Below are 12,500 nucleotides of genomic sequence, written 5' to 3'. Positions count from 1 at the left end.
CAGTCTGTTAATTGCAGTCATGTCTTATACTGGTGTGGGGGAAACAATCCCATCACACTGAATGTATTTCTGCTGCAGATTCCACATGCCTCTCATATCTTGTCATTAAATAGTGTGTGTTTTTCAAAGCGGTCTTCTTTTAACCATTTTTATTTTTATTTTTATTTTTTTTACTCCCAATTTGGAATGCCCAATTCCCAGTGTGCTCTACAGTGCATCCGGAAAGTATTCACAGCGCTTCACTTTTTCCACATTTTGTTATGTTACAGCCTTATTCCAAAATGGATTAAATTCATTATTTTCCTCAAAATTCTACAAACAATACCCCATAATGACAATGTGAAAGGAGTTTGTTTTAAATCTTTGCAAATTTATAAAAAAAAAAAAACGAAAAATCACATGTACATAAGTATTCACAGCCTTTGCTCAATACTTTGTTGAAGCACCTTTGGCACCAATTACAGCCTCAAGTCTTTTTGAGTATGATGCTACAAGCTTGGCACACCTATTTTTGGGCAGTTTCTCCCATTCTTCTTTGCAGGACCTCTCAAGTTCCATCAGGTTGGATGGGGAGCGTCGGTGCACAGCCATTTTCAGATCTCTCCAGAGATGTTCAATCGGGTTCAAGTCTGGGCTCCGGCTGGGCCACTCAAGGACATTCACAGAGTTGTCCCGGAGCCACTCCTTTGTTATCTTGACTGTGTGCTTAGGGTCGTTGTCCTGTTGGAAGATGAACCTTCGCCCCAGTCTGAGGTCCAGAGCGCTCTGGAGCAGGTTTTCATCAAGGATGTCTCTGTACATTGCTGCATTCATCTTTCCCTCGATCCTGACTAGTCTCCCAGTTCCTGCCGCTGAAAAACATCCCCACAGCATGATGCTGCCACCACCATGCTTCACTGTAGGGATGGTATTGGCCAGGTGATGAGTGGTGCCTGGTTTCCTCCAGACGTGACGCTTGCCATTCAGGCCAAAGTGTTCAATCTTTGTTTCTCATGGTCTGAGAGTCCTTCAGGTGCCTTTTGGTAAACTCCAGGCGGGCTGTCATGTGCCTTTTACTGAGGAGTGGCTTCCGTCTGGCCACTCTACCATCCAGGCCTGATTGGTGGAGTGCTGCAGAGATGGTTGTTCTTCTGGAAGGTTCTCCTCTCTCCACAGAGAAACGCTGGAGCTCTGTCAGAATGACCATCGGGTTCTTGGTCACCTCCCTGACTAAGGCCCTTCTCCCTCGATCGCTCAGTTTGGCCGGGCGGCCAGCTCTAGGAAGAGTCCTGGTGGTTCCAAACTTCTTCCATTTACGGATGATGGAGGCCACTGTGCTCATTGGGACCTTCAATGCTGCAGACATTTTTCTGTACCCTTCCCCAGATCTGTGCCTCGATACAATCCTGTCTCGGAGGTCTACAGACAATTCCTTGGACTTCATGGCTTGGTTTGTGCTCTGACATGCACTGTTAACTGTGGGACCTTATATAGACAGGTGTGTGCCTTCCCAAATCATGTCCAATCAACTGAATTTACCACAGGTGGACTCCAATCAAGTTGTAGAAACATCTTAAGGATGATCAGTGGAAACAGGATGCACCTGAGCTCAATTTTGAGTGTCATGGCAAAGGCTGTGAATACTTATGTACATGTGATTTTTTTCGTTTTTTATTTTTAATAAATTTGCAAAGATTTCAAACAAACTTCTTTCACGTTGTCATTATGGGGTATTGTTTGTAGAATTTTGAGGAAAATAATGAATTTAATCCATTTTAGAATAAGGCTGTAACATAACAAAATGTGGAAAAAGTGAAGCGCTGTGAATACTTTTCGGATGCACTGTAAGTCCTCGTGGTGGCGTAGTGACTCGCCTCAATCCGCGTCAGAGACCGTCAATCCGTGCATCTTATCATGTGACTTTTTGAGCGCGTTACCGTGGAGATGTAGCGTGTGTGGAGGCTTCACGCTATTCTCAGCGGCATCCACGCACAACTCACCACGCGCCCCACCGAGAGCGAGAACCACATTATAGTGACCACAAGGAGGTTACCCCATGTGACTCTACCCTCCCTAGCAACTGGGCCAATTTGGTTGCTTAGGAGACCTGGCTGGAGTCACTCAGCACGCCCTGGATTCGAACTCGCGACTCCAGGTGTGATAGTCAGTGTCAATACTCACTGAGATACCCAGGCCCGTCTTTTAGCCATTTTTTAAATAGCTGGGAACAAAATATTAGTTGCAGAATTGTGTAGAACACAGACACACACTTGAAAAGAAAAGAAAAGCTAAATCAATTTGATATTTCTTGACATTTTCCACATGGAAATGAATGAGTAACTGCAGTAACCAGGATTTGTTTCCCCCCATAGTAATTCACACCCTATCACCTAATACACCTAAAACCTAATAACCGGTGTTACCGACTGTATCTCTGTGTGAATGTCAGACTTTGGTTGTAATCTTATTAAGGATTCCAGTCTTAGCCATCTGTGGGTTTAAAGGAATTCTTATTCTTATTCTTATTTTTTTTTTTTTTATTGGACAATGTTTGAAATCACAAAATATTTTCTTAGATATGCAGAACAAGTGCTAAAACAGTGCAGTCTCTTTAATACCAGCGGCAGTGTCTATGACAGAAGTGTTTGTTTGGTCGAATGGCTTCTTGACAGCATCCGTGCTGATTATTAATAAATGTTTCTTTTGTTGTTTTTGATCAACACCTGACTGCTGAGAACAGAAAGGATATTAAAAGATACATTCAATGACAAATAGATTGCATGGATTTCATCTCTGGACTAACATTGCACTGAAAGAGTCAAAACTTTTACTCACAGCACGCAGTGAATAGATCACACTACTCAATGAGTGGTGAGTGAAATTACAAAATTACCAGCCAGTGGCTAAACAGACATTTGTAGTCACATTTGGGATGAATTCATGCACATATGATTGTAGAGGGTTGCGGATAGAAAGAACGATCTTGATATTTTAAAAATCTACATCGGAATTGTTCAAATGACGATCACAATTAAGCAGAAAATCAATATTTTTGCCCGGCACTAGATCCAAACGTGTGAGAGAGGTTAACCAGGGACGATTCTAGGACTTCAGTCTTAAAGGGGCTCAGCTCCCAGTGACACTATAAAGATGTGCACATTTAATGTATTCCACTCTGTTGCATAGATGGTGTATTTAAACTATGTTAATATTAATTCAGAATAGTGTCAGTTTTGATAATAAACATTTATGATGACAGGCAATGTCTGTATCTGAAAGGTATCTGTAAGGCTGGAAATCCTTTTCTACATCCGTTGGTCATTCCAATTTCTCCCATTCATTTTATTACCGGTGGTTCGTCCTGCTAAACCGCCTCGGGTGTAACGGTCAACTAGCGCATTACGACAGTAAGTCACTGTTTGCGAGACCATACAAATGAATCGGGAGAGCCGTAAACTGACACCTACATGTCACAAAATTGTGCGTGACTTCTCTCATAAAATATCAATTTATTGTAGTAAACTCCACGTAGTTCATTACAAAAGTATGGTTTAGTGTACATGTTAAATATTAACGGACATGTGCTCAGTTCATTAGGTGTTGAGCTGTTTCCTCACAAAAGCAGTTTATTCAGCACACTCGAGCATCTCCTTTATAGACATGCATTCAAACGAATGCTGTCCTCGCCAGTGTATAGAATGTCTATGGGACCACCGTGTTGTGCATTTTGTTGTAACTTTGTAGGCTCCCCTTGGTAGAAGGACTCTGCGTGAACTGCTTGAGGTTAAAAAACAGTGTAGCCACGTGTGTACAAAAAGCAACACATCGCCCGTCACCCCTAAAGTATTTTGCTCAGCTTTCCAACTGATCCCCCTGCACCTGATATCCCGGGCCCCATGATATTGTGTGGTTTGCATGCTGGTTGACCACTACAGGCTTTAAGAGTTTTTCTCTGATGATCAGTTAGCAGACATCCTGTATAATCTGTGCACACTACAGATGCTCCATCGTGCAGTGTTTCACTTGTTATTGCACTATATTTGAATGTGTTGCCATTCATTAATGTAGCTCTTGGTATCTACTGTTTTCCTGTTACCTTAAAGTCCTGTTGGGAATTTGTTCTGTCCTGTCTGTGATTGTTGACCTGAGAAAGTAAATTGTCTTCTGTTGCTTTTGTAGAGAGGCACTGCCTTTGTTTCAGTAATGATGTCATAGATTTGTTCTCATTTTTTGAACCGCAATACACAGAGAAATGCAGTTTTCGTGTTGTCTGTGGTATTCTAATGGCCATATTGACTCATTATTATGATTTCCGGAGCAACATAAATGGGAGCGTTAAAATTTGTAATTTATCAGCTATTAAAGCCAATTAAATTCAACCATCCCTGAATTATTCATCCATTTTTAATAATGGATGGTTTTCAGAAGTGCAGGAGTGTCATTAATGTTTGTTTTTGGTCAGGACTTTGGTCAATGAAACTCATTTGTCTTGCATGTACTGTACAGACCCTGTCCTCCCCATCTTTCTCTTCTCTATCTCGAGTGCGTTCAGAGATAATATCAAACAAACACAATGAACACTCCCCTGCAGCTTCTAAGATTTAAACAAAAGGCCTTGTTCTCAGTTGCCACATTTCGGACTTTTAGTCATTTGACAGACGCAGAGAATAAGACATATAATGTATAATGCTACTGTATATGTGCCATGATATACTATGAAATACTGTATGTTGCCATTATTATTCCTCGTTTACTGACATTGTTCAGCAATCACTAATAGCCCTATCATTCGTTTTCATTAAACATGTATGCATTTGATTAATTATTTATACCCTTATTAAAAAAATTCCAGTAAGGAAGCCTTACAGAGAAGAGCACAGCAGTGAACTGTAGATATAACAGAGATGTTACAGGTGCAAGTTTCAGCACATCACTGCAGAATACGGCCATGTTTCCTCTCTTTTGAAGCATGAACAGTTCTAGCGGTGCATTCATGATCATCTGCTGATCACATACTCAACATTTCTACCACTCCTGATTTTTCTAACTGTAAATGTCATCTAAAATTACAGTATGGATCTGTATTAATTATTAGTGATTATTTTGTAGCTAGATCATAGTCTTTAATTTAACTAATTAAGTTGATTCAAATCCATTTACCCACACACATGTCACTCATGGTTAAGGTCATATCAGCTTGAAATCATATCAAAAGGAATTTATAGAGTTAAACTTTAAAACAACTTTTTAGTTCAACTTTAAGCCTAGCTATTGGTTAGTAGCTTGATTTGAGCCCATTTTGATAAAGATTTTGATTTTGCCTCCAAAAGGAATTTAGTCTCTGCAGTTTCACTTTAATTCACACCAAAGTGCTAAGAAATATGTATAGCATTCTAACCCAGATTAATAACTGCAATGCACTCTGAACTTTGGAACGCTTTAAAGCGGAAGAGATGCTTTTCAGCAGGGGCGCCGTAAGGATTTCTGGGCCCGCTGCACTCTGGGCCCCCTATCTTATCACACCCCATACAACATTTTATTATCAATAATAATAAACGTGAACAAAACTAATCTGAGTTTAAAAAGTTTAATAAAATAATGCATTTAATTGAAATAACTATACAATCAATGAATATCATTTTAGTGAGTTGGGACTGTGTTTCTAATGGAAATATTGGATTTTTTTCTCTGTTTTAAATATTGATTCAACCCTAGAATGCACATGTGGGTCAAAAAATGTTTAAGACATATTTTGTACATGAAGTGGACTTTTGATCTGCCACTCCTGGTATTCCTCAGTTAGTGTCTTCTATCATGTGAACTTTATTACTAATTAATAATCTTGGTGAATATTTATTTAAATGATGAGAATTTCCATGACAACACCTAGAATGCATATGTAACATCTTTGTGTGTTTTTGTTCATGTATTTTGTCATGTCGTTTATTTTGAAATTCCATGTCATGTCATAGTTCTGTTTCCTGCATGTCATGTGATTTCCTTGTTTGTCATGTGACCCTCATGTTCCATGTGTTATGTCTTTTGATTGGTTCATGTTTCATTGTCTTGGCATCTCGTTATCAGTTCTAGTTTGTCATTGGATGTCTTATCACTCTTGTTTTGATTATTTCAGCACTTGTAAATAAATTGCACTTGCAATCATCTCGTTCTGCAACGTTACAGAATACACAACCGACTAACATGAACCCAGCAGTCTGCCTCATTCGTCTCCGTCAGGGGAATCATCCCATACAGGATTATGTTGTGGAGTTTTGTGGACTGTGTCACTTGGTGGACTTTAATGACATTGACCTCAAGGACCTTTTTTGTGCTGGCTTAAGTGAACCAGTCTGCTCCAGGATGCCTGGAGGTGGAGTTAATTGGACTCTTAATAAGTGCACTGATTTTGCCCCGCACCTTAGTGGTTTTCAGTTTACTGTGGGAGTGATGGATGACGCTCCTACTGTAGCCGCCACGTCACAGCTGTCTCCCGTCATGGCCGCCATGGCGAGTCCCCCTCTGCCCTGACCTCACTGCCTGAGTCACCGGCCACCTTGCACTCTCAGTTTCCCACGGCTCCGCCCACTGTGTCCCCTTTTGCCTTGTCTGGTCTGCACCGGTCTCCCGGCCATCCGCCAAATTGCCAGTGGTCTTCCGCTTCCTCGTCTGGTCCGCCCTGGTCTCTCCTGCCCCATTTGGTCCCTGTGGTCCCAAGTCTGAAACGTGAAGAGTAACCGAATAGTGATTTTAGTGTTCAAATACAGGCATGATGAACAGTTAACCGAATAACGACTATCTGTGCACATCCCTAATCTAGAGGTAATTATTTATTGATGAATTCGATAATAGAATACCCTTCCCCATCTAGAATTTACCCAGACCTGCTGGCTGAGGCTGATTCAGTTCACTTTAAGTAATCAAAATATCACCTCCAAAACACCGCAGTCACCTGTACTCTCTTTCTAACTGTGTGTTCTGTGTGTTTGCCGCTGCCTGAGCCTCTTCCATCTCTCTCAGCTCGATATCTGATTACTCTGGTTCATACTAACAAGGCTGGGCATAAAAATGCATATCCTCCTCTTAAGTTATGTCATGTAAATTGTGTCTGTGTGCAGCTGTGTTGTGTATTCTTGTGACTCTCTGTTGTGTTCCATTCGTGTGAATGAGATTTAAGCGCAGGTCTACATGAACTGTTACTCTCATGCACTCTCATGAACGCACAGGAGAGCAACGGCCGAGGTCAAGATTTTCACTAAATAATAAATAACTTTTTGGTTTGTTTCTCACCAAACCCTATCTTATGCCTTCAGAACAAGGTACAAGTTGCGTGGAATTGTTTATTAGACTTTTAAATTGAACTTTTTGAAGCTTGAAGAGATGGGCACTGTCCACTGCCATTGTATAGACTAAAGCGAGCGGGGCATTTTTGGGTGAACTATACCTTTAAGTGTCAGAGACTTTTGGGTTTGCTAGGACTTTATTTTCTCTGTTCTTTGTATTTGTACAAAATGGACTGAAGCTTCACTAATAGAGATGTTAAAGAACTATCCTGTTTTATACAACTTCTGTTATTATCAGATTTGGGCTATTGAATATTGACTTCCCTGTCCCCTCTCTCTCTCTCTCTCTCTCTCTCTCTGTGTGTGTGTGTGTGTGTGTGTAGGACCCCAGGAGCAAGCACAAATTTAAGATTCACACGTATGGCAGTCCCACATTTTGTGACCACTGTGGATCTCTTCTGTATGGACTCATTCACCAAGGGATGAAATGTGACAGTAAGTACAATACTAATAAGAACATTTTCAATTAATCCGATATGCGGGGTTGTTTGTTGTTGGCACCTGGTTTTCATGGTGAGGGTTGTATCATGAAATGATTGCATGTGGTATGATCTACATCAGGTCCAGAGATCTGCCCTTTAATTTACCTTCACAGTATCACTGTCACATATTTAGGAAATACAGGTATATTGCTTCTAAAAAGAATGAAACCAGAGAAAAATAAATAAATAAAAAGATAAAACAATATAAATGATCTCAAATCTTAAGTGATATAATCTGTTCAGGGGCCCTAATGGCTACTCAATGGCTTATTTTAAAGGTCTTAAAATGAAAATGCAGCGTAGCATGAATAAGCCTCAATCAATGTAGCCAATTAATTATGTTAATTATAAGCTCATAAAATAAATAGTAAATATACTAACAACTATTTCAGCTGTCACATGAGGATTCATTCCTTTTTTAATGATGCTGTATGTACTCTATACTCTGTGTTTGTCTTTCACAGCCTGTGATATGAATGTCCATAAGCAGTGTGTAATGAATGTGCCAAGCCTTTGTGGGACAGACCACACTGAGAGACGGGGACGTCTTTACCTGAAGATTGAAGTGATAGGAGAGAAAATGCATGTCACGGGTGAGTTACCAGTTATCACATACATGGCCAAAAATGCAACAGTGCAAAAGATTTCACAGCTGTTACTTATCCCTCTTCCTCCCTCAATATTCACCTCAAAAATGATTATTCTAACCCTTATGCCGCCTCAAACTCATATGACTTTCTTCCCCCTGCAGAACACAAAGATTTTTGAAGGATATGTGATGTGTTTTTTATATTGGTAGAACATAGAAATGCTATTCGAACCTTTAATCCTCAATACCCCGTGGCCTTGCATTATAGAGATGCTTATCAAGAACTATGAGCAAGCTGGATATATGTGCTTTTGAACATACTGTATAGCACGCTCAGGAAGAGGTAGAGACAGGTTCTGTTTCAGAGAGAATTATTTTGGATTTACACATTAAAAGCTACTCAATTACCAGGTTTAAATGGGGAATTTGATTAGATTTTTTTATCTTAGGCCTAATTTTCTTTTTTCTTGTTGATGTGAGAGTTTTTTTTTTTAATTAACGTGTGAAACAATTTCAACACTCCTGTGAAAAACTCCTGTCTTTAAAAATGTTGCTCATGCACTTCATGTATATATATATTCTGTATGTGTAGAGCCCTATTTTAAGAGCGCTAAGTTGGACACCGGTGCATGTCTACCGAGTGTTTAATGATGGCCAGAGGGACACATTTGCCTTTGCCCCATAGCCAGTCAAAATCTTTTATCATATGTATGTATGTATGTCAAGCTGACATAGTCATCCGGTTACTGCTCTTGAGTGCAGACCTGCATATCAAACTTTATTGGAAAGTCAAGCTAATTTTATTGTAATGTGTTGCTGGTTGGCTTAGTTCAGGGGTTCTCAACGGGGGTGGTACTGCCCCCCCAGGGGGCATTCAAAGGATGCCAGGGGGTGCTGAAAGCAAATAAGGGCGTTAGGTCACAAATGGAGGGCGTTTATCAGTCATATTAATCAAATCTATTGTCAAGTTCCTCGTTACTCGTTATTTAGACTTGGAATATACAAGTTTTCCATTGTACAGGTTGGTACACATTTGTTCATCTGAAGTATCTGGATTAATGGCGTCAAATAGACAGGTGGAGTCACAACCTCCACTAATGCACCTGTATGGCTCTGTAGATGGCTTCATGAACAGAGCAGCACAAGCCCAGAGCAGATGCTTTTTTATCCACAGACCGGTCTCGATCTTTCAAATGCGTGCCTCTGATCGAACCACACACAAGAAGCGGAAACCATTTGCATTTGATACAGACTTCTGTGGTGCAAACCTCTATGAAAACCCTCGGTGAGTACAGTAGTTTAAAACCACATTAAACGGCCCGACATGCTAAATAGGATTGACAAGATGGACAAGAGAAAACACTGTGACATGCACAAATTCTTTTCACACATCACCACCCTTGAATTTACTATAGTAACACTAAATGTTGTGAACATCCATGCTTCCATGTGCTTACCATGCTCTTATTACAAATACCACAAAATATATATATATATATATATATTGGCCATTCCATCAAATGTTTGGAATAATGTACAGATTTTGCTGTTTCGGAAAGAAATTGGTACTTTAATTCACCAAAGTGGCTTTCAACTGATCACAAAGTATAGTCAGGACATTACTGATGTAAAAAACAGCACCATCACTATTTGAAAAAAGTCATTTTTGATCAAATCTAGACAGCAGCCATCACTCCAACACCTTATCCTTGAGTAGTCATGCTAAATTACTACTTTGTTACTAGAAAATCACTTGCCATTATATCAAACACAGCTGAAAGCTATTTGGTTCATTAAATGAAGCTTAACGTTGTCTTTGTGTTTGTTTTTGAGTTGCCACAGTATGCAATAGACTGGCATGTCTTGAGGTCAATATTAGGTCAAAAATGGCAAAAAAGAAACAGCTTTCTCTAGAAACTCATCAGTCAATCATTGTTTTGAGGAATGAAGTCTATACAATGCTTGAAGATTTCATACAAAGGTGTACACTACAGTCTTCAAAGACAAAGGACAACTGGCTCTAACAAGGACAGAAAGAGATGTGGAAGACCAGATGTACAACTAAACAAGAGGATAAGTACATCAGAGTCTCTAGTTTGAGAAATAGACACCTCACATGTCCTCAGCTGACAGCTTCATTGAATTCTACCCGCTCAACACCAGTTTCATGTACAACAGTAAAGAGAAGATTCAGGGGTGCAGGCCTTATGGGAAGAATTGCAAAGAAAAAGCCACTTTTGAAACAGAAAATCAAAAAGAAAAGGTTCGAGTGGGCAAAGAAACACAGACATTGGACAACAGATAATTGGAAAAGAGTGTTCTGGATCTTAACCCCATTGAGCTTTTGTGGGATCAGCTAGACTGTAAGGTGTGTGAGAAGTGCCCGACAAGACAGTCACATCTATGACAAGTGCTACAGGAAGTGTGGGGTGAAATGTCACCTGAGTATCTGGACAAACTGACAGCTAGAATAACAAGGATCTGCAAAGCTGTCATTGCTGCACGTGGAGGATTTTTTGATCAGAACTCTTTGAAGTAGTTTAAGAAGTTCTGAACATTTTGTTCAAATGGTAATAGTAATTTTTCACGTTATTAATGTCCTGACTATACATTGTGATCAGTTGAATGCCACTTTGGTGAATAAAAGTACCAATTTCTTTCCATAAGAGCAAAATCTGTACATTATTCCAAACTTTTGGCCACCAGTGTAGATACTGTATATGTACTGTATATATATATATATAAAAGGGCAAAATGCTCTCAATTTTTTAAAGATGAAATAGAAATGCCTAAATCCTAAAAAAAAAAAAAAAACAGGCTAACATATCTTTTTAATGAAAGAAATTATAACAGGTTTTGTTTGTCTTCAGACATTGCAAGAGATGACTAAATTTGAATCAATAAAAACCTGATGAACAGAGAGTTACAACTGTCAGAATAAATTAGCCACATAAATTAGGTGTTAACGTTTCATTGATGTCATAAATGACCTTACTGTTGTTAATATCAGTAAATCTGCATCCTACTCAAAATCAATGCCACACTGTAGAATGAGCATATCAGTGGGACAAAGTATGCAATATTATTGGTAATTTCACTTATATTTGAAATATAATAAAAATAATGTCCCTTCCATTATTAGTTTATCCCTCCATCATCTTGCATTCAATTAACACAAGGTTTGTTCTCACATTCATGATGTGCAAGCCTGCTGAAAATATTATGAAATAACACAACTGTAAAATGATGTAATGCATCGATGTTGCATCAAACAAATTAAGCAAATAGCACAAATATTGAGTTTTATGTTTTTTGGGTTTTTTTTGATAACACAAAGTCCCAGCTTTCAAATTATGTCACATAATTGGGAGAAGGGGGCAGCCAGGGATCAGGGAATGACATAGGGGGGCGTTCATCCCAAAAAGGTTGAGAACCACTAGCTTAGTTAAAGCGCACCACTCATCATTTCAGTGGATAGGATGCTGTTGTTTTATGGTGTTGTTCATGCATTGGTTTGTATAAGATTAAAATAACTGCAAAATGTTCAATGTCTTCAGTTTTGATTAGTTCTGTTATGCTGTTTATGTGCATTACTGAGAAAATATGCACAACCTTTGATGATTTGCATGTCTGGTTTTCTTTCATGGTCGCTTGAGGTTTTGATGTGGATGTTTTAGTGTTTTCTGCTGAGATGGACTGAGATGTAAAATTTCCGCCATGATCGTCATACTTGTTTTTATTTGATAAGTACTAGGGCTACATTCAGGGGCGTAGGATCCATTATAATGGCATATACATTACAGTGGATAAGCCTAAATAATTGATTTTTTAAATAGGAAATAACTGTCAGATCTGAACTCCACTTCTACTGGTCGATTTTGCTTTAAAAATGTAAATTATTGAAACAGTAAATATATTTAAAAAATTCAAACTAAAATATTTAAAAATTGAAATTATACTTAAAACGAAACAAAAATGTAATCAAAATAATGAAGTGGTCATAAAAATCGTATATAACCACCTCCCGTAAAATCCAAACATTGTACCCTCTTTCACCTGTTCCAGTGGACTCTTCTGCAGTACCTTAAAAATCATTCTACAACAACAGGT

At 39.0% G+C, this 12,500-nt stretch overlaps 1 protein-coding gene across 1 annotated transcript in view; it reads left to right on the top strand.

The window, feature by feature from the left end:
• prkcaa (protein kinase C, alpha, a) overlaps positions 1–12,500 on the top strand; it is a 121,561-nt gene that overhangs the window by 67,179 nt on the left and 41,882 nt on the right. The window contains exons 4-5 of the mRNA XM_051712575.1: positions 7,643–7,754; positions 8,266–8,394. Coding sequence (XP_051568535.1) covers positions 7,643–7,754; positions 8,266–8,394 — 241 coding nt within the window. The remainder of the gene's footprint in view (positions 1–7,642; positions 7,755–8,265; positions 8,395–12,500) is intronic.

This window comes from Myxocyprinus asiaticus, chromosome 12 (genome assembly GCF_019703515.2).
Source record: "Myxocyprinus asiaticus isolate MX2 ecotype Aquarium Trade chromosome 12, UBuf_Myxa_2, whole genome shotgun sequence".
NCBI classification, from domain to species: Eukaryota; Metazoa; Chordata; class Actinopteri; order Cypriniformes; family Catostomidae; genus Myxocyprinus; species Myxocyprinus asiaticus.
Note: the sequence above shows the minus strand (reverse complement) of the source record. Positions and strands in the feature narration are given on the sequence as shown.